Below are 26,676 nucleotides of genomic sequence, written 5' to 3' on the forward strand. Positions count from 1 at the left end.
GTGAAGATCATGAACCTCCAATTTGTGTTGTAGCGTCAAAAATTGTTTCTTACGTCATCAATCTGGTCTAAAACATTGTGGTGGTCCAATTGAGCATGTGTTTGTAGTTCATAGTAGCTTCCAATAAAAGTACAATGCTCCTCATCACAACTACAATTACGTTTCTTCTCATCTGCTGACTTACTATTCATGTAATTTACATCCGACGTCTTTGTTCGTTTAGAACGTTCAAAGCAATTTGAATGTAACTCACTTGTATTACATAGAAAAGGACGACATCCATCCAAATTACAAGCTAATTAGATAGGAATCCACTAATAATGAGATTCTATTGTTATTAAATTAATTGTATAAAATTGCGTACAATAATTACGTATAATTTGATAATTATTATTTCATTTGCACCCACCTCTCAAGTTTCAAGTTGGTAGGTGAAGATGATGAATCCCCAACTTATGTCGTAGCGTAAAAAACTGTTCCTTACATCATCAATCTGGTCTAAAGCATTGCGGTGCTCCAGTTGAACATGTGTTTGTAGCTAAGAGTAGCTTCCTATAAGAGTACAATGCTCCTCATCACAACTATGTTTCTTCTCGTCCACTGATTCACTATTCATGGAATTTGCATCCGACGTTTTTTTCGTTTAAAACGTTCAAAGCAATTTAAATGTAACTCACTTGTGTTACATAAAAAAGGATGAGATACATCCGATGAACACCGTAGAAGTACACAATTATGTGGAACTTCCATGCAAATAGGGCAAATTATATCTTCCAAATTATTTGAAATTATTCCAAATTGTCCCTAGATAAAGGAGCTTTGAAATTATTTGGGAATAGGTTTTTGAATAAGTGTGGGGTGTATCTCATTTTCATAATTTACCTCTTCAGTTTTAAAGAAAAAAAAGGTAGAAAAAAAGGAATACAACAAGAGAAAGAAATGCAAAGCAAAATAAAGAAAATAAGAGTGGATCCTCTAATACATTGAATTAAATCTTGAAATAAAAAGAGGAGTTGAATTGTCATAAATACTTACACTTGTTTTTAGACCTATCCTCCATTGCTCCTTTGTTTTTCTATGGTTTTAAGCCTATTTTCCCCCTTTTACCTACCTTTACCTTAGCCTAATTACATCCCTTATGAAGACCTCTTGATCTTTGATTGCATGTTTTTTCGATTGTTATGAATATTAGAGTCTTGCTAAGCATATGGTAGTGTTTGTCTGCATGGGTGCTGACTGTAAATACAAACCCTAAACTTGAGAGTAGGAGAGTGTCCAGTGAAGTTTTGTCAATTTTGATTCAATTAACTGCTTGTATATTAAAATATAGGAATTTCCATTCACATTTTTCTTGATTTCTTGATTTCTTGAAATTATATCATGTTTGTCATTATGCATTCTTAGAATTTGCTATTTGTTATTTGCACTGTTTTTCTTTTCTTTTTAAACCTTAGAATGTTTTGCCCGGGAGTGCAAAAGGATAAGTGTGGGGGTATTTGATGAGCATATATTTATTCACACACAATAGCCTTAATCATAGACTATTGGACTATAATAATAAATAAATCCATTGTTTTAATTAATATTTTTATAATTAGGTTTATTTGGGCCTTAACTATTATTATTGTTAATTTTGTGTTTTTAGAGTAAATTATCCGGAGGAAGCATCTACCTTTGCGAATGGGCCAAATATGCAAAAGTCCAAGTTGCTTCTTGAACCAAAACAGAAAAAATATTCTGAGGAGAAGAAAGAGAAAATAAAAGCTACAAGATTCCAGAAACAGAATTGGAAGCAAATCTTCTGCAAAATAAAAAGAATTATGGAAAGTGGAAACTGTTTACAAAATCTATACTGCAATATTTTCCTAAGATCCTTGGAACAGAAAAGCCTATAAAATGACACAAGCATCAAGGAGAAAAGGGAGAGCTTCATAGGGTTTTCTTAGTTTATTTTCTTCTTAGTAATTCTTTTGTTTTGCCTCCACATGGAAGGCTAAACCTTTTTGGTTGATTCTTTTGTAATTTCCCATTGAGTTCTGAGGTTTTGTTCAATAAAAGTTTCGATTTTTAATTCTCTATAGCAGTTGTTTTTATTGTTTAATCTCCTGGAAAACTGGTTTTTGTGAGAGGTTGTACTTGAACGCATGATTGAGAGTCTTCCTTATCTTAAACTTTGGTTTCTTAGTTAGTTCGCATTGTTCTAATTAATTTCTTGGGCGCATGATTCAAGGGAGAGGAGGTAAGCACTCCCATGGAGTATACGCATGGAACAAAGTGGGTATTGATTAAACTAGTAGACGCATGCTTTACTGGTGAGTTTCAGTTGAATCAGATCGGCGCATGTTCAATCTGGTTTAGCTCTGTTGAAGGATTGAGAAAAGATTAATCTTTAGAGAACCTGTGAAGAATTCAATGGTGGAAGAACTAGGGATCAACTGCTTTTTATTTGCTATTTTAATCTCTTTTATATTTTTTGCACAACTATCTCAAACCCCCTTTTTATCTTTATTGTTATTGCTAACTTTTATTGCCTGCAGATAGATTTTAAACCCTGATCAACTGATTTTACTATTGGATTCGTTGGGAGACGACTTGGGGACATTTGTCCACAATTATACTATCATCTCTCTAGTGTTAGACAAGTCTACGCTAGAACGACAGCTATCACCCTTCTCACAAGCAATCATAGAAGTTGTTGTCCCAACAAACTTCGTGACTCCCAAAATTACATTTACAGGTACAAAAGACCCAAAGGGCCTTCCATGCCCAGATGTTGATCTCGGGGGGCACGAACGCCATGCACTGTAAGTTACTCATGGGTACATTTACGGGAACTGCGCTAGTTCATTGGCCTTTCAGATGGAAACATAACTTCATTTGTTCTCTACTTTGTTCAGGGAACAATTTATTGCCAATCAGACTCCACCCCTTCTCCCTTTCGACCTATTTGAGATAAAGCAAAGGCAGAGAGAATCCTTAAAGGATTTTCTGAACCGGTTTGGAGCATTTGTGGTAGAGTTCAACACCCAGGATGAAGCCATTCTCAAATTTTGTTCACACTTTCTTCTCAAATCTTCACACTTCCACTCTCCACACCCTCAACTTTTCTATTCCTCACACCCTCTAATCCAAGAAGAGTTCTAGATCCTAACTAGCCGAAACCATTTTAATAGAATGACCAAGTTCATTGAAAAGAACATTGGGGTTTGTCTTTTCACATTTTAAAAAAGGACATACATGAAGCATAGGCTAGATAGAAAGGAATATTCCATCATGAGCTGTTGCATTGCCTAGGAACAAGTTCTTTTCTTTCCAAGCTAGCAATTCTAGCTTCATTGATTCTATGATCGGTGGCTATAATGAACGAGTTTTCTTGAGTTTACACTACTTCTTCATAAGAATCCATTAAACTTAGAAGCAAACTTAATTATATCAAATTTTATTTATTTAAGATTTAAATTAACAATCATTTATGTATTATTTTTTTAAGTGACTTATGGAATGAAAGAAATGTGAAATGGAGAGGATCCTTTCCCACAAGTGGGCAGCTTGTGAGTGACATGGTACCTTATCAGATGGGATTAATATGTGGTATATTGGACGATAGCCAAGTGAGATATTTGTTTTTATACAATTACAACAAGAGAAAATGGATAAAGCAACCAAATCCTTTTATACAAAACTAGATACAACAAAAGAAAGAAAGACACCATTTTAAACAGGCATCATTAAAGAGAAATAAAGCAAAGACACAATAACATACCCTGCTAATCTAACAAGACAAGACGTAAAACATAAAGTTGAATCTACTTGGAGTGTACTAGAGAGTCTAATAAGGTGGCCAAATACTCCCACAACTCATGCCATCGCTCATAACTCCGTTCACATTGTTCATGTCGTTGAAACTCATGTCCAAGTTTCCAAGGTCTGAATTCTGTCCACAAACTGTGGCGCCATTGTATGCGCCGTCATTTCCATGCACAGTGATGGTTGGCGAAACATGCGCCATGCGGCGCAGATTAGTAGTGTTCAGTGGCGGGGGTGTGCTCATTTGACACTGTGTAGGAAGAAGCTGATTGTTTAACGTAGTGAAAGAGCCTCTAGTCACCATGTCCTCTGCTAACTTCACCTATAAGAGTATACACAGATTTCAAATTCTATTAACATGTTTTCCCTCAACCCACACTGAAAAAACTATATTAATAAGCTTCCATCAACCTAATACCTTAGCTCTCAAAGCTTCTACGTCTGATTTCAGCACCCGGTTGTTCGTGTCAGCCTCACGAAAATGTTGACTAGCATCATTGAACTGCTTGTATAGGGTTGCGTTTTCCACTTTCAGTTTTTCAACCTAAGAAACCAAAATTCAAAGGAAAACAAAATCAGTATTTCTCGTGCATCTTATATCAAATATTGATTCTTAACTTCTTAAAAAAACGAAAGAGATTGATGTTAAAGCTTGTAACGTTCCATTGTTTTAATATCATTACTAATTTATTTCCCTAGTTGAAGACTTATCAAATACCTGCGACTCTAAGTCAGCCAACTGCGCTTGTTTTCTTCTTCTTGACCTTCTGGCAGAATTGCGATTAGAAACCTTCCTAAAAATCATAATTAAATTTAGAATCTCAGTGACGTTTAAAATCATCCAAGATTGTATTTAAGATAAACTCTTTCATTGACACTTAGGAGGGAAAAAGAGTATATAATCAGTTTATCTTTTTTAATTCAACTTATTTATTTCCTTCTCTAGTGAGGACTTATCTAAATAAGTAGGTTTTATAATTTGACTTACCTTCTAAGACGTTTCAATTCAACTGCATTTGTGCTCTGTTCACAAGGACCATCTTCATCAGATGGCTCAGAAGAGCCACTTGTGGCTCCTTTCATATCATTCTTCCAGCCCTCTGGTTTATTAGCTGACACTGGACTACCAACTGCCCAGTTTCAATTCAATCCAAAATGTTAAATTCCATAATTAAACTATAATTTAACGAGACATAATAGACATATAATTAATGCAATAATTTATAAATATTTTTTGTTTGTATTTCTCTCTATAATTATGATATTTAAGGAATAATATACAAGAGAGATAAACGAGAAAATGTTGTAAACATAATATTACTCTAAATATTATGAGTTAAGGATTAATAATAAATGGGTAAGATGAATGGCTCCTGACATGCAAGAAATAATGGCTATGTAGTGCTCATACCAGTAGCAGTCCCACAAATGGAAGACCGGGAATCAATTGTAGCAGTGATGGTAGAATGCTTGGGAGTTAGGTTTTGTGAAGAAAAAGGGTCTGTTAGTCCACAAGTTGAAAATGAAGTGATAGCATCCTGCAATTACAAAAGGATATGGTTAAGCTAGCTGGATTTTTGTACATCATTTTAGACACTAAAACTATCTTTTTCCTTTTTTTTATCACTTTGTCCTGGCAGACTTTTTTTTATTCTTTTTCTTCTTTACATGCAAAACAGCAATGGAGCACATGCACCAAAAATATGCCACAGGGAACTAAAAAAGCAGTATTCCAATAACTCACAGGTTCAAACGGGGTCCACTGAGATAGAGGCAATAATATCAAAGATTTATAAAGAAATCTATCTTTGTACTTGTGTTTTTGAAGAAAAATATGACGCCATTATATTAAAAAAATGAAGAAAGTATTTCATTTAATTATTTGTGATTTTTTAGTTTAATATTTAGGAACTTGTCAACCAGATATACATTAAGTTGATTGTGGTCGAGTAATTGAACTACATATATGTTTTTTACTAATACGATCCATCATGCATTAATTTTTTTTTTATTTTTTTTACAATTTCCACTATTTGAAAGCAGTAATTAAAGATGTTTTCAAAGCTAATCTAAAGTCTAAACAAATTATGATATAAAGGTTAATTTTTCAAAATGAAGTCGAGACAAGGGGTTAACTTTTCTAACTTGCTTCTCAACTTAGTTGAGTTTCACACGTACGAAACTTCACTAACTCCTCCAACTTAGTACATGAACCAATGATCATTAGACTTGATTGGATTTTACTAAAACAAATCTGAAAATTTTGTTAAAACTTAAAATATTTAAATTGATGCACGGTTACTTAAGTGTTTTTATGTATAAAATATCTTTGTATTAATTACTTGTTTAATAAGTCTAGTGTTTTTATGTATAAAATATCTTTGTATTAATTACTTGTTTAATGACTCTAATAGATCACACTAATGTATTACCTACTTCTTCTTAATGATAATTTAGTTTCACTGACTTTGGTTTGAGTGTTAATGATTATATGTGTCGATCGATCAAGTCCGATCATCTCGGTCAGGAAGACCGAACCACGTCAGCGTCAGCCTGTGGATCGGCCATACCAGTACATATATTGATATAAAGGGTTAAACATTTTTACTTGAAACATATTTCTTTAGAAAATGCAGTATTATTTTTTACAAGTATCCGTCAAAATAGAAACATATGAAGGCTTCTGCACCAACCAAACATAGAGTGGTAGATCGTGTTATTCCTATTTGCCACTTGACCAAAACTAGAATATACGTTATTGCTATTTGCCAGAGACTTGTAACCCATGGATTTCAATTCTTTTTAATTTATTGATTATGAAATATTTCATGGCGCCAGGCGCAAATTTAGGCCAATGGTACAAGCTTTTAATCACAGAATAATTTGATAGTATCATATAATATTAAATTAGGCAAAAAGAGTTCCAAGAAAAAAGTTGAGAAGCGATTACAAATATGTAAAAGGTTTAGCATATAATTTTAATGTAGACAAAAAGTTAAAAAAAAAAAAAACAAGGGTTTTTCTTTATGTATTTGTAAAATATTATTTATGAACCGAACAATTTTCATGACAGTCCACTTGAATAGACAACAAATATTAACAAACTTGGAATATTAATTTAAAACCATGAAAACCACCTACCGCATTTGGATTAAAAATAGTTTCGTGTTATTGTTGTTTGATTCGTCACTTTTTATGGTACATTTGTTTTTGGTAATTGCCTCGTCACTTTATAGAAAGCTTTTCCACAGTGTTGTTTTCTTTTTAATCTGCGGGCGGAGGTAAAACTAGTTCTATAAAACAACAGAACTAAATCTAGTTATAAAATGTTTCAATAATTTTCTTACAGTTATTCTTTATTCATGTTCGTTATATCACTTGTTTTATACACTCCCTTAAGCATGAACTATTATACAATTATGCACGAAACAATATTACCCAATAATAATAATAATAGATTTTTTGGATTGATGCATTAAGGAAAGTCGTGGCCGCTATTGTAATACTAATCATTGAACTGAGCTAGAACTCTATCTGCGAAATAGGTTATTCAATCGTTACTTTTCTTTTTGAAATTTTTTAAAATGTTGATGAAAAACTAATTGACAAGCAAAAGAAGATACATACACGATTAGACAGGTAAAATTATTTACAAAATAAATTTATAATGAGCAGTGACACGATTGGCTTGTGATACTGTGGGTGCACACAGGGCAGTTGCAAATAGAAAGAACAGCATGGGATGGGACCCACTCCGAAGGAAGAAAGACAAGAAACAAAATTAAAAAAGAAAGCGCAATATCAAAGTCCTGCGTTCACACAAGTTCTAAACACAACCCAAGAATGATGCAGTCCACATCACTATGTCTTCTTCACGAACAACTTCACTGCCTCCACCTTCACTCACCCACTCATACCTCCCACTGTTTTTTTTTTCTTTTCCTTTTTTGGAGAAAGTAACTTTCCTTTCACCTTCACAAATCACTTCACAAATCACTTCACAATAATCAGTGCCAGCCACAACACTATTTCTCTAAACATCTTTAAACATCTTTCACTTCTCCTAAGGATTTGTAGACTAACAAACTATAATGAATTCAACTACAAGATAAATTTAATTAAACATATCTCGATTTCAATTCAATTCTTGTGTGAAAAAGAAACACATAATTATTATTAGTTTCTGTTTATCGATACGTTCAGTCTTTCTGTTATTACGGTTAAGGAGGCGTTAGGCGCACGCAGACTACTTGATAGGGAGAACGGTAAGAGGTTTTGAGTTTTCCACGGCAAAAGATGGCGCGACGGTGTTTTTCGTTGTGTGTGTGTGTGTGTGTGTGTGTGAGAGAGAGAGAGAGAGAGAGAAGACTGACCGGTAATAGGTTTTGGAACGCGGCGAAGACATCGGTTCCGGCGAGGTTCAGATACCGGAGCTCATCGAGATTAGGAAAGTCATTATCGAGATCGGACTCCGTCGTCGTCATCCGTCGGAAGCAGCCGTGGCCGGAGAAAACCGACGACGGCGAGAGAGATTGTTGAGACGCAGCCAGAACGTGGCCGGAGAGAAAGCGTTAACAGTAGGAGAGAGAATTGGGAGGGAAAAGGGAATGAGAGTAGCAGCTTCAGGGGTATAAATAGAAACCCAATATCAATACACAAATTTTCATTAAAAAAAAGAAAGGAAAAAAAAAAAGATTGGGCGGCACTTGACATTGAAACGTACCAGAAAGTTTTTTTTGGTGATGAAATCACGAAAGTGACCTAATCAGTCACGTGTAATTACGTGTTTCAACGGTGACTAGGGATTTTTCTAGAATCGAATCTGGACCGTCTATCCAGAATCAGGAAGAGTTCTATACTGACACGTGGCATGGTGAAAATTACAGGTGGGGCTAAATTATATTTCTACTTTATTTCTTGTGTACAGCCTTTAGATTTGGGTCCCTATAGGATTATAACATTATATTATAAAAAAATTAATATATGCGTGATAAATTCATCAATCTTGTTGTTGTATACTTTTCTCTAACAATATTATTAATATAGGATTATTTTGAACTGTTTAAACAAATTGTGGTATTTATAAAACTATACTACATTAAATTTTTTATTTCGTTTTTTAATAGAGAGGGAATAAAGGGTGTAGGGTAGGAATAGGATTCACCAGTCCAAACTTGAAAATTCGAAATGAACTATGATGACTTTTGTAAAGAATAATAATGGGACGCTTTTTATGTTGTTGTCTTTCACATTTATATAAATAGATTGTTTTTTAATAATATTTATGTGAATTATGATAGAGTTAACACTGCATTTGAGGTATTATCCGTTTTGAATATTGGTATTCTGTTTTATTTTATTTAAAAAAATGTTTTCGTAAGTTGAGGAAGAAAAGAGTATATAAACTGCCATTGACCTCAACTCTTGAACGAAATGAGAGTATATTGACGTCCAGAAACAAATAAAAAATAAAAAAAATTAATTTTGGGTGGCTAATGGAGTAATAATGAGAAATTTGTACTTGTAAATTTATTGATGGCTTGTTGAGGGCGGTTTGACTTTGATGAGCAACAAGTGGCCATGGAATTTCATTGTGTGAAAATGGCAAAGGAGAAATGTTATGTTATGCACAACTTGCACCTACTACTCTTGTCTAAAACAGGGAGTAGAAAGAGAAATGCACACACACCCAATATTCTTTCTCTCTATACATATAATATAGAAATTAAAATATGTTGTAAACCAACTTTTGCAATATTTTAAATTATTATCAAATAATAATTTTGCATACATTATGATGAAATAATAAAGTCAATACCAAAACTTTGATATATTTTATATAATATGGATGAAATCGCAATCTGCAAAAGCACGCGCATCATAGCTTTTGTTCTTTGTGTTTCATGAACTGAATATAATTTATAAAGCATGTCTATTCAGGAAGCACTTAATAATGAAGTAGTTGGTGTGACCTATTACGGAATGTAAACATTTAAACAATATTTACCACAGTTGTAAGTCATAATCTTAATCATACCAAAGTTAAAATAATATTATTAATAATAAAGAATTTTAACTCTACTTCAATTTCATAAAATTAATTTATAATGTGAGGTTGTACTTCCTTACATGTTATAAAATATTTACAATTCTAATCAATGTAGAATCTCCAGCACACTTGTTTCATGTCAACTGGTGTGTAAGTTTAACTATATATATATATGGTTCGATAACAAGTAACTTGATAAGTTAAACAAGTTTTTACTACGACGAAAACAAATTTTAAATAATTATAATATCATATTAAGAAATAAATAAGTCTAATTAAATCTTATAAAACCAGCTTATAAAATTTATACTAATTTGTATACTATGAAATGTACATAGAATAAATTCTCGTTAAGATAGACTCTAAATGGTTTTAATATAATATTAAGAAGTGAATTTTTTATTATTATTCAATATTATAAAATCGACTTATAAAATAAAGTTTACACTCATTTATATACTATTAAATATATACGTGCATATGATCTCTAAGAATATGAATATTTGTTTATTGAAAAATGAAAGTGTTAAAAGATAAATTGATTGTTAAGAATGGTTTGTGTTGCAATATAAAAATGTGTGTAAGGAAAAGAGAAAGATGAAAATGTGGTAAAAGTGTTAATGGCAGTATAATAGTGTAATGAGCCAATAAAATTGCGGTCCAAAACGAAGAAAAGGAAGTGCGACTTTACTTTTGGAAAAGCATTAAAGGCAGTTGTGTTGTGTGTGGGTTGAGGTGACTTTTGCAAGAAGTAGTAAGGAAATGAGCATTGGGAAATAGAAAGTAAAAAAAGTGAGGAAGGGGGGTGTGTTAAGCAATTTAAAAAAGTGGGTTTCTTAAGGAGGAAGGTGTTGTTAAAGTAATGGAGTTTGAATGGGACAAGCACCGACCCAAAGGAAAAAGTTAGGAACATAGTAACATAGATGCTTTATGGGTGGTGTTAGAAAAGCAGGTTAACCCTCACTTTCTCTCAGTTCAAAGGAAAGGTTACTGCTACCTATTTGTTTATTTGCAACTTAACTTTTTCTTCTTATCAACATGCATTACTTAATAATTATCTCAAAAAGTTGATGACCCAGTTACCTTGTTCACATGTTCTAACCAAACTATCTCTGAATAGTTTGTTTGTGCAATGCAAGTGTGTGTTTCTTTGTCTTGTTGTATCTGATGGGGACAAATCAGAGACTAATAACATTGCATTTTGCACTTCTTCCTTTTTACTTCTCATATTCATATTCATACACCTATTCGGATATAAGCCACCTCACAACCTGTGCTGTGTATTTCATTGGCCCAACTTTAATCACGGCACCATTGCATCATTTTTTATTTATTTTTGGTAGCAGAATCATGGATACTTTTGTTCATATTAGTTAATTTTTTTGTTCTAACAATTGCCACAAAATATTTATACTCTTATTTGTTCAAAAAATTGACTGACTATTGCCAACCAAATATTCTATTTTAATCATATTTTTTTTACAAATTTGATCACAGCTTAAAAACTGAATTCAATGTTCACTAGTGAAAAAAAAAGTTTCTACACATGTACAGACACCGGTAGTGAGAGTTTTGTTACAAAAACACCATATGACAATTTGAAAATAAATCAACGTATAGATTATCTATACTAATGGATTGGATTTTGGATTCATATTTTTAATAAAAAAAATTTGGATATCCAAATTCATATATTTGGATTGGATTTTAAATAAAAATCCATATTTTTATAAAAAAATAAATAAATTGTATTTTAAATCAAAATTTATGTTTTCTTAAAAAAAATTAACATAATATTAATATAATAATATGTAAAAAAATTAGAATATTATATAACTATTAAGAAAATATAATAAAGTTATAATTTAATAAAACTAAAAAAATTAAAGATAACATAATATATAAATTCTTAACATTAAAATATACCTACCTATAATACTTTAATTAAACTTTGAAAATATTATATTAATTTATTATGTACAAAATATTGGATAAATAAAATTATAAAACAAATGTATAAAACTTGATTGCATAATAATGTGTGTGAGTTACACTAACTAAAATTAGAAAAAGTGAATAAGAGGTGCAGGAGATTGAGAGAGAGGTGGAACCAAGAGAGAGAGAACAACTAAAACTTTAAAAAGAAAGTGAATAAGAGGTGGAGGAGAGAGAGAAAACCACAAATGAGAGAAAGTATAGAAAGATGATTTGGGTACCGGTAATAGAGAGAGATTAATTTTAAATATTTGGATTGAAAATCTGAATTTTTTTAATTTTTAAGATCCTTATAAACAAAATGGATATCTTCTCTAAAAAATATAATAAAATGAGGATCAAACTAAAAACTGGATTTAAATAAATAGATTTTTAATGGATTAGAGCAGTTCAGAAATAAAGCAAATTACAAAAGTTGATTTTTTGTCCAGTCCTAATTATAATTCTAATTATAATAGTTGTCTATTTTAAAATATAACATATAAATTACGGTTTGAAAAAACAATTGTTGTCCATAATGACTATTATAAATTATGATTTTTTAGACAATCGTTGTCTATACATGTGTCTACCATAAAAATACAATTATTAGGTTATAATTATCATCTATATGATTTTTTTATTTTTCACTAAGTCATTTTGTCTTTTAGGCTTTTTTCTTCGCGATTCTCATTAATGTCTTCTTTCCGACCTCTCTTTACTCTCACTACTCTCATTCCTTGTAATGTGTCTTCCTTATTATTTTTTATGTTATTTTTCATATTTTTGTGTGTTTCTTGATGGGTTTTTCTCCATTTTCAATTTTGAATGAGTGGGTTCCTAACTTCAAAATTGTTGTTCATGTTCTACTCGTCGCCACTGTTGTGCGTCACTATTGAAGATTTTGAACTCTTCTACAACCTTTGTTCCTTTATTAGACCTCTATCCACCATCTTGAATTTCCACAACCCTAAGTCATTCGCTCTAAAAAATTTCTCAACATCAAACTTAGTATTCATTTCTTTATCTTTTTGAATTTCTTTTCTTGTCTCATAGACAATACCAATTATTGGATTATCAACAATAACAAAGAAAAAAAAATTGAAAAAAATATTTTAGGATCACCTAAATTATAAACAACAATTATTTACATAAATATTGCCTATAATAATTAATAGAAAATATAATTGTGTAACCATAATCTATAATTAAAAATTATAAACTATATATACATAGATTATGATTATAAAATCATCCTTTAAAAACTATTGTGTAAAGACATTTTTATATTAGTGATTATCCAAATCATCAACTTGATGTAGTTAACTTTGGTTTCAAGGAAATTAGAATAATTAGTTTATAAATTAAATTACTTTCAACTGAGAAAAATTAAGTTGGGATTGAAACGATAGAGTTATTTTTGTTTGATGGAGAAATTTGAAGAACATGATCTCAGCCCGTTTCATTTGAAGAAGAGATCTGGTGAAGTATTTGTACCACTGGTCACATAAACTCCTCTTTATGAGGATGACAAGCTTCTCGGTTTTACCATTGTTGATTTACTATTTAATTTTTGTCAACAATTTTTTCATAAAAAAAGTTAAATAATAATTAATTTAAAGATAAAAATAATTAAATATTATATTAATTAAGTTAGATATTATTTTATAAATTAAAAAATTAATACTATTTAAAATAATTTATATTATCAATAAATATTTATAAAATAATTTTTAAATTAATATATAATATTAACTATAAGATTTTAACTACTAAGTATTTTAAATTTTAAATTAATTATTAATTTATAATGATGGAATAACTCAATAATAAATTAAATGTTATTAGATGTTATAAAATAGAATTAGATAATTTACTAATATCTTTTCAAGAAATTAAAAAAAAAAAAAGGAAGAAGCAGCACTTGATGACTACACTTTCATGTGTTGAAAAAACTAGTCTCATAACTAAAATGTTATGAATTAAGAGACACAAAAAAAAAGTATACAATGTAAGATTAATAAACTACTCTAATAGACAAATACCTCGTAGAGCACTTCCTCCCACAATGCTAGTTTGAGAAGTTATATCCACGACATTCATAGTTTGTTTCCATTCGTGGAAGTTCCCCATTCCAACCCATGATAAATGAACATGTCGGCACAGTCATTATTATTGTTTGGTTATATTCACCGAGTACATGGAGTGTAAGAGACTAAACTTCTTATTGAGAGTGACTTTGGTCTTCTCCAACCTAGACAGATGAATGAATCAATGCTTGTTTCGGTTTCCTTCACGAGTCTCCACGACTTTCTTCGTTTCATATATGTTCAATCTTTTGTTTTCTTCTTCTTTCTCTTTCCAATCATTTATATAGATTCAACTACCGCTTCTTTTTGTCACTTCTTTTTGGCACTTCTGTGACATCTCACACAACATTGACATGTTTCAAAAAGAAGTTAGGTGAAGTGAAGAAGAGAATATGCATACCTAAGAAGAATTAAAGAGTTTCTTTTGTTGAAAACATGAAACTTTCTTCTTCTTCTTTACTGCATCATTACACACACTTACACTTTTGGGGAAATGGTTGATTTCTTAGATCCAAAGTGAATTGAGAAAGTTACATGTTTAATGACGTTGCGGAGAGAAGTTTTTGGATGACGTAAGTGTTTAGTTGAATAAGAAATGGAGAAAAATAAGATTTGAAAGAAAATGTTTGGTTGAATAACTCAAAAAGGACTCTCACTTAATTTTTGAAGTTGAGAGAGATGATAAAAAGATGACTATTTCAAAACTACTCCGTGAATTAAGAATCAAATTTAAGACGACTGTAATTTTGAATTATGTTTATAATTACTCCATAATTCATAATTCATAATTTAAAATTTAAAATTCAAAAATTAAGATTCAAAATTTAAATTTTAAATTTTAAAACTAAAGAAGTTATAAAATAACAAATATCTTCTCTCATATATAAAACATAAACATTAGGATAAAATAATATGGTAGTTAAAAAAAATCCTTATATAAAAAAAATTGATTCATTTTTTAGGAAGGTTTAGGATCTTGATGCTCAGCGTTTACACGATAACTACTGTTATAGCCGTCATAATATTTAATATTTTATGTTAATTTCTATTTAGATAGCATACCATGAAAAATACTATCACAAAATAGAAAACAAATTATATTTTCAACTTTAACTACAAATAATATACGTTGGTTCAAACTAATATACACAGTCATTCTTAATTTCTTAAATTGGAAAAGGTTAATCAAATTTAACAGTACAAAACATTTAGTAGAATGAAGATTAAAACGACAGAGTTTCCTTAACCAGACCCTATTTTGGGAATATCATAATGCTGATTGAGGTTAGCCAGATATTGATTGAACTCATGAATTCTATCTCGATGAGACTTGCTCGCCATCTTTGAAGCTCAACTCTCTGTGTCTGATGTAGAAATCGCCTTTCAGCTGGAGTAAGATGATCACTATATGATACACCATCTGTGGTGTCTTCATTGTGATCCATTCACATGTTTCTACCTACCATATCTTGAATGAAAAATTAAATGTAAATATATATACCATTAACAACATAAATTATAATAGAGAGCAAATACTTAAACATGCTTATACGAATTTAGTATCACCATGAAATCAGCTCAATCCTTCTTTCCAAATACTATTTGCTCCATCTATCATCATAAATCAATTCATTTTCAATAACAAAATATATTGAATAGGGAGTCAACATTTGATCAAATAAGATGGAACAATACTACGTACCCACCTGCGAAAACGAATGCCACCCCTCAAGGGGTCAATTGTACTAAAGTCATCATCAATCTCGTCTAGCCTAAACTCGCCATACTCTATAGAACTTTCATCAACAATTGAAGTATCAGAACTTAAAGGGCGATTACTCCTACTAGGATCACCAGCTCTTGCCCTTTTTCGATTTCTAGAACTTCTAAAGTTATTGAAGGCATGACACAAAATACAGGAGGTCCACCAGTTACCTTCATCTCCAGTGAAGTTCTCAAACTCATCTGCACTATCATCAATCACATAATCTTCCAAAACCACTCCACGCGGAATTTCTGAATGTATAGTGCTCAAAACATCTACGATCTCAGATGACTACTGAAAATTTTCCCAATCAAGCTGCCTGGCAGGATCAATTTTCGATGGCAAGCATGGGGGTGCTCCAATTGAGCATGTTTTTGTAGCTCGAAATAACTTCCAATAAATGTACATTGTTGCTCCTCACAACTACGATTCTTCTCATCAAGATGCACCCGAGCTTTATCAACTATAATCCATCCATAAACATCACCTTTGCACAAGGGACAACTTAACTTGTATTGAAAATCAGATACCATTGACTCACTATTTACCATGGAATTTGCATTGGACATTTTTGTTCTTTTAAAACGATCTAAACAATTTGAGTGCAATTGATGCAATTGACTTGTGTCACATACAAAAGGACGACACCCCTTATCATAAGATGAAAAAGCACACTGTTATGAGGAACTACCATGCATATGGGACAGATTACATGTTTGCAACTGGTATCCATATCCGATACCAGTTGGGGTTGATATAGAAATGTCTAGTTTGATCCGCATGGAGGATATGGAAACCAGTTGGGAAGATGTAATTTGTCCCATATGCATGGAAGTTCTCATAACAGAGTGCTCCTTCAGTGTTCATCTTATGATAAGGGTGTCGTCTTTTTTATGTGACACAAGTCAATTGCACTCAAATTGTTTAGATCATTTTAAAAGAACAAAAATGTCCGATGCAAATTCCATGGCAAATAGTGAGTTAGTGGTATCTGATCGTCTATACAAGTTGAGTTGTCCCTTGTGCATAGGTGATGTTTATGGGTGGATTATAGTTGATAAAGCTCGAATGCATCTTGATGAGAATAAACGTAGTTGTGAGGAGCAGCAATGTGCATTTATTGGAAGTTATTCCGAGCTACAAATACATGCTCAACTGGAGCACCCTCATGCTTGCCATCAAAAATTGATCCTGTCAGGAAGCTTGATTGGGAAAAAATTTAGCAGTCATATGAGATCATAGATGTTTTGAGCACTATACATTCAGAAATTTTGTGTGGAGTGGTTTATGGGAGATTATGTGATTGATGATAGTGCAGATGAGTTTGTGGACTTCACTGGAGATGAAGGTAACTGGTGGACTTCTTTTTTTTTACACATTTCTTTTATTTTATCAACAATTAATCAATGTTTATAGATTTTGAACAAACAAAGATTTAAAAGAAAATACAAAGACTAAAAAAATCACCCATTTAAAAATAATAATTAATAATTGTAAATTTTAAAAAGTGAAAAAAAGTGTGTACTCACATAATATTGACACGAAAACACACCTAGGGATAATGAGTAAGAGATGAAAAAAAATGCACGAAGATACGGAAGAAAATTTTTGTAAAGAAAAGAACAAATTTGCAGATAACATAGAGGAGAAATGAGAGACGAATAAATATAATTATAAATAACATATAATCATAAAAAGTGTAACAAAGAATTTCAGTAAAGTGAAGAAGAAATGTGCATGCCTAAGAAGAATGAAAGAGTTCTTTTTGTTGAAAGCATGAAACTTTCTTTTTATTCTTCTTCTTCTTTCCTGCATCATTACACAGTTACACTTTTGGGAAAAAGGGTGCAGTTTTTAAATCTAACATGAATTAAGAAAGTTACATGTTTAATATTTATGACATAATAAAATATAATATATGAAACATATTCAAGAATTAAACATAACACGACAGAAATTTTACTAATTTATGTAAAATTATTATATAAATTAACAATATATAATAATTTTACTAATGAATTTTTTTTATCTATAACTAGCGGGAACACAGGCACGTGAGTGCTTGTGTATCCGCATTTTTTATTTTTATAGAATTATGTTTAATAGTAAAATTGAATAAATAATATTATTATTTACACATTATTAGTAAAAGTGAAAATAAAATACAAAACAATTCAGAGCAAACATCATTCACCTTTTTCACCCTCTCTTTCAACATTACTGTTCCATTTAACCAAAAGTTTGGTCTTCTCATCTTCTTCATTATTTCCAATGGACAAATGCACACTCATCACCATGTGATTGTAAAATAATAATCCCAAAACACAAACGTCATCATCTGGAGTAAAGTGTCACCATTCATTGGTTTATGATTTTTCCACATTCCCATGAGTCTTTGTAACATGGATAGGAAAAGTTGACTCTGGGGAGATAAGAGAGTGAATACCAAAATCGCCCAAAATTTAAATTCAAAACTACCCTATTTGTGTCTGCCGCGGTCATATGCTTCACCACCCTCATTCTTGATGATATTACATAACAGGTTGACTTTTAATGTAACAAAACAAAATTATACATGTACCATCAATTTTCAATTTCAGTTGGATGAATGACTTACCTTCTTCTGCATTTAGATGCTTCCGTGTCGTGCAATTTGATAGTTTGAGTTCTTTGACATTTTTATGAGGGATAGGTTGGAAACATGAAATGATGGGATGAGGGTTGTTATGAACATGAGGGTAGAAAGGTTTGTAAATCTCTTCCAATTCATTAAGCACCGTTTTGGTTTATAAGAATTTCCGAAAATCACAAAGTAGGTCATCTTGTTCAGCACAAAAACCTTGAGAAAGAATGAGATTCGGGTTGTCCATAGTGGTGGCTAGGGCAATGGTGCATCCCACAATAGCTTGCAAATCCCAGACCATAACGCGTGAAAGTTCTTCAAACTGCAAATCGCATATAATAAAATTAAAAGAGATTTAGGAAGAAAAGAGATACAAAGAATAGAGAGAAAATAAGAGAGAGAAAAGGTAATGAGACCAAAAGATTAATTTGAGAGAGTTATAAATGTTCACGAAACAAAAAATGGAGAATCTTGTTAATGGAATGGTTTTGGTAATTATTATAAGAAACACAAAACAATAATTATATACATACTTACGAATTTGCAAGAGTCAACTGTGTAGAAGCCATTGAAAAACACTACTTACTAGTTGATTTGATTTCGTGGTTCTTGAAACAAAATTACGACTAATATTTTGAATAAGAAAATAGAAAACGAAAAAGATATTTGATGGGTTTATAAAGCCTTCCGTTTATATTTAAATTTGAAAATTTGAAAATTTAAAAAAATTTAAAATTCAAAAATTTCGAAATTTGAAAATTCTGAAATATGAAAATTTCGAAATTTTAAAATTTAAAGATTTTTTGGGTTTAAAAAATTTAAAATTTTTGAAAATTTAAGAATTTTTAAATTTTAAATTTTAAATTTTTTGAAGTGTTTTACTTTAGGGTTTGAAATTTTGAAAAGTTGAAATTTTTTGAAATTTAAAAATTTCGCAAATTTAAAATTTAAAATTTTGAAAATTTAAAATTTAAAAATTTTGAAAATTTAAAATTTAAAATTTAAAATTTTGAAAAGTTTCAAATTTAAAAGGTTTGAAAAAAATTGAAACCTGAAGGATTTTACAGTGGCAACAGTTTCTAAATGGAATCCTTGTAATTGAAAATCAACTACCATTATGAATCCACTCTCCCACAATCCTACACCGGTGGCCCATCGAACAACTCTCTCCTTGCCTATGTCTGCAGTGAGTTAATCAAAATCGCCGACTTCGTTACTACGGTCATCCGTTCCACACTCGACGTTGAGTCGGAATCCATTACCGCCATGGCACTCAACCTGACAATTGCAGCGGTACATTCTTTCCCTTTCAATGTTTTATGTATTAGCACAATAAGAATAATATTATTATCAATAAATAAAAAATAAAAGTAAATTCATACATTGCAATTTCATCTTCTTTTTGCAATTTCATCTTCTATTTTATAATTGAAAGACAACACTTACTGGTTGGGTTCCTGGGTTCGTGGTCGTGGAATGTAAGAATGACTTCTCATATTTTGAATATGAATTTGAATATGAAAACGAAAAGATAGTTTGATGAGAGAAAATAATGGGAGAAAAAGATATATTTAATTTTGATTTTTAAAAATAATGTTATCTCTTCTTTTATATATTTCTGTTATACATTTAAAACTGTTAAAAAAATGAAATAATATATTTTTAAATTTTTAAAATAATGAAATAAAATATAAATCTAAGAATAAAATTGAAATAATATTATATGGCAGTTAGAAGAGGAATCCCCTTTATATATAGGTATAGATATAGATATATAGGTATAGATACTTACAAATTTGCAAGAGTAAACTGTGTATAAGCCATTGAAAAACACTACTTACTGGTTGATTTGATTTCGTGGTTCTTGAAACAAAATTACGACTAATATTTTGAATAAGAAAATAGAAAACGAAAAAGATATTTGATGGGTTTATAAAGCCTTCAGTTTATATTTAAATTTTAAAATTTGCAAATTTAAAAAAATTTAAAATTCAAAATTTCGAAATTTGAAAATTCTGAAATATGAAAATTTCGAAATTTTAAAATTTAAAGATTTTTTGGGTTTAAAAAATTTAAATTTTTGAAAATTTAAGAATTTTTAAAATTTAAATTTTAAATTTTTTGAAGTGTTTTACTTTAGGGTTTGAAATTTTGAAAAATTGAAATTTTTTGAAATTTAAAAATTTCGCAAATTTAAAATTTAAAAATTTTGAAAATTTAAAATTTAAAATTTTGAAAAGTTTCAAATTTAAAAAGTTTGAAAAAATTTGAAACCTGAAGGATTTTACAGTGGCAACAGTTTCTAAATGGAATCCTTGTAATTGAAAATCAACTACCATTATGAATCCACTCTCCCACAATTCTACACCGGTGGCCCATCGAACAACTCTCTCCTTGCCTATGTCTGCGGTGAGTCAATCAAAATCGCCGACTTCGTTACTACGGTCATCCGTTCCACACTCGACGTTGAGGCGGAATCCATTACCGCCATGGCACTCAACCTGACAATTGCAGCGGTACGTTCTTTCCCTTTCAATGTTTTATGTATTAGCACAATAAGAATAATATTATTATCAATAAATAAAAAATAAAAGTAAATTCATACATTGCAATTTCATCTTCTATTTGCAATTTCATCTTCTATTTTATAATTGAAAGACAACACTTACTGGTTGGGTTCCTGGGTTCGTGGTCGTGGAATGTAAGAATGACTTCTCATATTTTGAATATGAATTTGAATATGAAAACGAAAAGATCATTTGATGAGAGAAAATAATGGGAGAAAAAAGATATATTTAATTTTGATTTTTAAAAATAATGTTATCTCTTCTGTTATATATTTCTGTTATACATTTAAAACTGTTAAAAAAATGAAATAATATATTTTTAAATTTTTAAAATAATGAAATAAAATATAAATCTAAGAATAAAATTGAAATAATATTATATGGCAGTTAGAAGAGGAATCCCCTTTATATATAGGTATAGATGTTTATTCTGGTTTACACAATAATTTTAAAAGACTTCCCATTAAATTATGTTCCACAACGTAAAAAAAATCAGATTTTTATAAAGAAAATTATAAACAAAAAATAAGATAGTACAAAAAATAAATAAAAAATTAAACATTTTACATACTAATTTTACTGTTCAAATTTGAATTAGAGTATGATTAAAAAACATTAGTATGTGGTGGTTGCAAAGATGAATTAGAGTATGAGAAATTATCACTTTCCATAACTTTTTATAATTTAGTATAAAGCAAAGCAAAAAAATTAAAAAGGTTTGAATTATAATGTAGTGCAATATTGAGAAGATATAGATTTTATGTTATCAAATTACAAAACAACTCTACTAAGAGAGAGAAAATTCAATGAGAGGGGAGAATATCCATTGAGAAGACTAAAAAAAAAACTAAAGAATGATGATATGCAGAAGAAAATCAAAACAAATAATAAATATCAAATGATCATAAAAGCAGTAATTAATATGTATTTAAGTTTAATGCTATAATTGAGATATATGTATTAGATTTGTTGCAGAGAAGAAGAAAAACAAAAATGGGACAACGAAATGATCTTTAAAAAAGTAGGTTGTTAAGATGGTATGCCATTGATTTGGACTTCAACGTGTTAGTAGAAAACAAAAAGTGGGAAAAATATATTATAGACATGAAAAAAGAAATTGTAGATGAAGTATACAATGTAAGATTAATAAATTACTCTAATAGACAAATAGTACAACACTCGTAGAGCACTTTCTCTCACAATGCTAGTTTGGGTAGTTATATCCACAACATTCATAGTTTGTTTCCATCCTTGGAAGTTCCCCATGTCCAAGACCCATGATAAATGAACATGTCGGCACAGTTATTATTATTGTTTGGTTATATTCACCGGGTACATCGGGTAAGAGACTAAAACTTCTCATTGAGGGTGGCTTTGGTCTTCTCCAACCCAGACAAATGAACGAACCAATGCTTGTTTCAATTTCCTTCACGGGTTTCCACAACTTTCTTCGCTCCCTATATTTTCAATCTTTTGTTTTCTTCTTCTTTCTCTTTCCAATCCTTTATATAGATTCAACTACCGCTTCTTTTTGTCACTTCTTTTTGGCACTTCTGTGACATCTCACACAACATTGACATGTTTCAAAAAGAAGTTAGGTAAAGTGAAGAAGAGAATGTGCATACCTAAGAAGAATTAAAGAGTTCTTTTTGTTGAAAACATGAAACTTTCTTCTTCTTCTTTCTTGCATCATTACACACACTTACACTTTTGGGGGAAATGGTTGACTTCTTAGATCCAAAGTGAATTGAGAAAGTTACATGTTTAATGACGTTGCGGAGAGAGGTTCTTGGATGGCATAAGTGGTTTTTCTGAACCATTGAAGAAGAAATGGAGAAAAATGGGATTTGAAAGAAAATGCTTGGTTGAATGACTGAAAAAGGACTCACACTTAATTTTTGAAGTTGAGAGAGATGATAAATGTTTGGGGATTTGAGGGAGTGGATATGTGAGGATGTTAGATGAAAGTGTGAAGAAAGTGAGGGTGTTTGGATTAGGGTATGTTAGAGCGGATGTGTGAAGAAAGTTTATGAGAATTTGTGAGTGATGTAATGGTTGTGAGGGAATTTTAATTTTTTTTTAAGGTGTAAAATGTTACTTTACAAATTTACCCTTGCCTATTAAAAAAATTAATAATAAAATGACTTGTTTTCTTTAAAAATAAATGAACAACTTTTACATATTTCGTAGATTTAAAACTTATAATCAGAAAAAAAATATATGTTAAATATAATTATGTATAATTTAAAAATTATAATTAGAAAAAAAAATATATATTCAACAAATTAAATAAAAAAGAACTTCAAGTAATTTATTTAAAATATTAAACACGTGCTATAAAATTGAAAAATAAATCAAATCTTATATCAATAAAAAATATATTATTTTTTAATATTAAAAATCCTATAGTAATCAAAAATAAAAAAATACTACAACAACAAAAATATAACGTAATTAACAATAGAAAAAAAAATTATAAAAAATTATAATCAAATAAATTATAAGTCATAAACATAATAGCTATACATAGAAATATATTAATATAAACACAAGAAAAAATTAAATAAAAACATAACATCAAATAATTTCTTTAAATGGAAGATTTTATTTAACCATATTTTTTTACACTGATTTATCATTATTTACATAATTTGTATTTTATAAAAATAATAAACAAACTTAAACTTCCTTAAAATTTAAGATGATTATTTTCTTCAATTTAAATAATATATATATATATATATATATATATTAAACATTGTACAATAAAAAAATTTAAATACTAATACATTAAAATGAAGCGTTGTGATCATGTGAAAAATTAGAATACATGAGGGTAAACTTGAAAATAAGGGATGCTGACATGGTTTTCCCTCTATATTTCTTCATTTTGAGGGAAGAAGATATTTATTGTTTAAAGGTATATTCTCTTCTTCTCTTCCCCCACAAAACCCTAGATCCAAATAGTTACATCTCCTCACTTCTTTGCTTGTGAAGAATACATTCACTGAAGCAAACAGGGGATAGAGAAAAAAGATAAAAGAAAAAAAGAAAATGATATATTTTATTAATCAAGAATTGTTAGTTACTATATTTATATAACACATAAAAAGCTAAAAAATAACATAGAAACGGATAGAACAATTATTAGTTATAACTGATAAGGAAAAAGTAGTTACAATTCCAAATCTAAAATATTATATAAGCTCATATTTATCATCTAATAATTATTGATAACTATTGTTCCTGTTAGGGAGATGGGAGCTAGAGAACTATTGAAGTCTTCGTCTTCCTCCTTCCTTCGGGAAGGTTGTTAGGGCTTCATTGGGATCATTCTCGTCTTCGTGTTACTCCTTTGACTCTCAGTCTTGAGTGAATGCTAGATGGGGGAGGTACCTGCAGAAGGCACTCCGACACTTAAGTAAGTAAAGGGTGTTCGGTACTCGGATAGGTGTACAGCAATAATGACGTACCTTACTCCTTGGAATGTGTGCTATTTATATTATTTTAATGGGCTTACCTCATTGGGTCTGATTAGTGTAATATATCACACTTATGGTTGCATTACCTAATTCATAATGATAGTTTAGCTTCACTGACCTTAGTTTGAGCATTAATGGTAATACCTGTCGGTCGATCTGGCCGTGCATGGTGTCTCGGTCGTTTCAGTCAGGGTGTCCCGAGATACGTCAGCATGTTAGTCAGCCATGCCAGTACAACTATAAAAGCATGTAAATTACAATGTTGTTATCAACCTAGTATTAGTGATGAGTATTAGTGATGAGTTGGCCATTGATGATAGCAAGCCAAATAATTGTCCCATACAAAATTACCATACTTGATGTAATAATATTTTGAATAGAACCTAATACAGTTTCTTAAGTATTTTTATACTACTCTTAATTAGAGTTTCAACTTCGTAGCATGGGAAAAAAATGAATTCTATAAAATAGCTAAAAAAGCATTAATAAGATATATAGTATCTAAAGATTTTTTTTTTCTTTTGACATGTATGAATCGACCAAAGATTATAATATTTACATAATTATTAATAATAGAAAATAAAATGGAATATAAAACAATACACGATGAAATGAATAAAATTGGTATACTATTATTTTTCTTCATTCTTATTATTGTGTTAGATCCAAAATACCAGTTCATGTGCTAAACACCTGGCAGGAATCATGAGATTCAGTGGCGAGTAAGTCGCTTAAGCAAATTAAAATTGTGTATGGGGATATGTTCTTTATGAATAAATTGTATATTGATATAAATTATTTTAAATCTGTTAAGAAATTCACTCATTTTAAATGGGAAATTTGATTTTTGTAAAATTTTTGTTTTGACACATCTAATAGTCTTATATTATTTAAAAATTAAAATTAATGATAATTTGTATATATATTTTCACAATCTAATAAAATATTTTTAAGATTAAAATTTTAAATTCCAAAATGAACAATTATTTGACCTAGCAATATTATCTCGATGGATTATTTTCTTAGGTTAACTTAAATAGTCTCTCGATCACTTTGTAAGGAATCAAAACTTCAAATTGTGGAAATAAATGATGATGTAAAACTATCATTACCCATAGAGTTTATGCACATTTATATGGTTATACAGAAGAAACAGAGAAATGAGTGAACTCAAGAATTGCAAAATGGATTGGAATGAATGAGTTAATTAATATACAATTGGGTGCTGAATAATCATTCTAAATATAAAAATTTATTATTTTCTTAACTGCTACCCCATCATCAATTCAAACTCATCAAAATCAACCTTGCCATCAAAGTTCAAATCTGCCACCTTCACCATCTTCTCAATGGCATTCATATCCCAACCCTGGTCCAAACCCAAGCAATCAAGCACCCTCTTCAACTCCATTGCATCTATGTATCCATCTCCATCCTCATCAAAGATTTTGAAGGCTTCATGCAACACCTCACTGCGCTTTGAAATGTCCTCCAACTCACCAAGCACCTCTTCCACAGGCACTTCATCATCATCCATTAACCCACCCTCACCTAGCTCAAACCCTGTTGAACCCCTATCACACATTAAACCAAGCTTCTCCACCACCTCCCTTGCACTTTCCTTCTTTATTCTTCCATTGCTTTCCATCCCAAAAACAGTAACAAGGGCACCAATCATCTTCTCATCAAGTTTCACCATCCTCTCAGATTTGCATGCATGATGATTGTGATCTTGGTGATAAGACACTGAGCTCTGTGGGGAGCATTTGAATGCTTGGAAAAAGTCCCCCAGGAACCTGGAGCACACTTCTGCTATCCCCATTTGAGTCAATACACTACCAACAACAGCACAAGTATTTTACTGTGTTATGATTTATGATCACTCAAGTTTTGGTACATAGCTTAACCTTGTTATCACATCTCTTTTATAGTGAGATCCATCACATTACACCCTTCTTTCAATACCAAATCACTCATGTGCCATTCTATGGTGCAAATCATCAATCATATTATATAACAATAATCATTCAATACAATATACAGTTCGATGCAGCTGGCATGCAAATTGATTGCACTCAAGATAATATATATATTTTTAGTTATGTATTCTAAATTTTGGTTCACTGTACTAAAGGCATGTCAAGTTTATTGAGCAATTACATATATCTTTCATTAAGATAGATAAATATTTCAGATGGAATAAAGATAAAAATAATTGATAATATATAAAGTGTAGTTGAATATTTTATGTTGCTTATAAATAAAAATATTTTATAGTATATAAAGGTGTTTTTAGATATCTTATAATGATTAGAAATA

At 30.4% G+C, this 26,676-nt stretch overlaps 2 protein-coding genes and 2 pseudogenes across 2 annotated transcripts; 1 reads left to right on the plus strand and 3 right to left on the minus strand.

Moving 5' to 3' along the window:
* Window positions 1-3,576: 3,576 nt before the first annotated feature.
* Window positions 3,577-8,481, minus strand: LOC137821175 (basic leucine zipper 9-like). The gene is made up of 6 exons (XM_068625643.1): window positions 8,181-8,481; window positions 5,219-5,345; window positions 4,796-4,937; window positions 4,526-4,601; window positions 4,226-4,351; window positions 3,577-4,129 (listed from the first exon to the last, which is right to left on the minus strand). The coding sequence occupies exons 1-6, from the start codon at window positions 8,289-8,291 to the stop codon at window positions 3,830-3,832; spliced, it is 882 nt and encodes a 293-aa protein (XP_068481744.1). The 5' UTR covers window positions 8,292-8,481; the 3' UTR covers window positions 3,577-3,829.
* A 7,017-nt stretch (window positions 8,482-15,498) lies between these two features.
* On the minus strand, window positions 15,499-16,418 carry LOC137822263 (uncharacterized; annotated as a pseudogene).
* Window positions 16,419-16,426: 8 nt separating this feature from the next.
* Window positions 16,427-21,892, plus strand: LOC137822264 (uncharacterized; annotated as a pseudogene).
* Window positions 21,893-25,522: 3,630 nt separating this feature from the next.
* On the minus strand, window positions 25,523-26,291 carry LOC137822863 (calmodulin-like protein 2). The gene has a single exon (XM_068627877.1). It carries the CDS (start codon window positions 26,177-26,179, stop codon window positions 25,628-25,630), a length of 552 nt encoding a protein of 183 aa, XP_068483978.1. The 5' UTR covers window positions 26,180-26,291; the 3' UTR covers window positions 25,523-25,627.
* Window positions 26,292-26,676: the final 385 nt, after the last annotated feature.

This window comes from Phaseolus vulgaris, chromosome 9 (genome assembly GCF_000499845.2).
Source record: "Phaseolus vulgaris cultivar G19833 chromosome 9, P. vulgaris v2.0, whole genome shotgun sequence".
In the NCBI taxonomy this organism is placed as follows: Eukaryota; Viridiplantae; Streptophyta; class Magnoliopsida; order Fabales; family Fabaceae; genus Phaseolus; species Phaseolus vulgaris.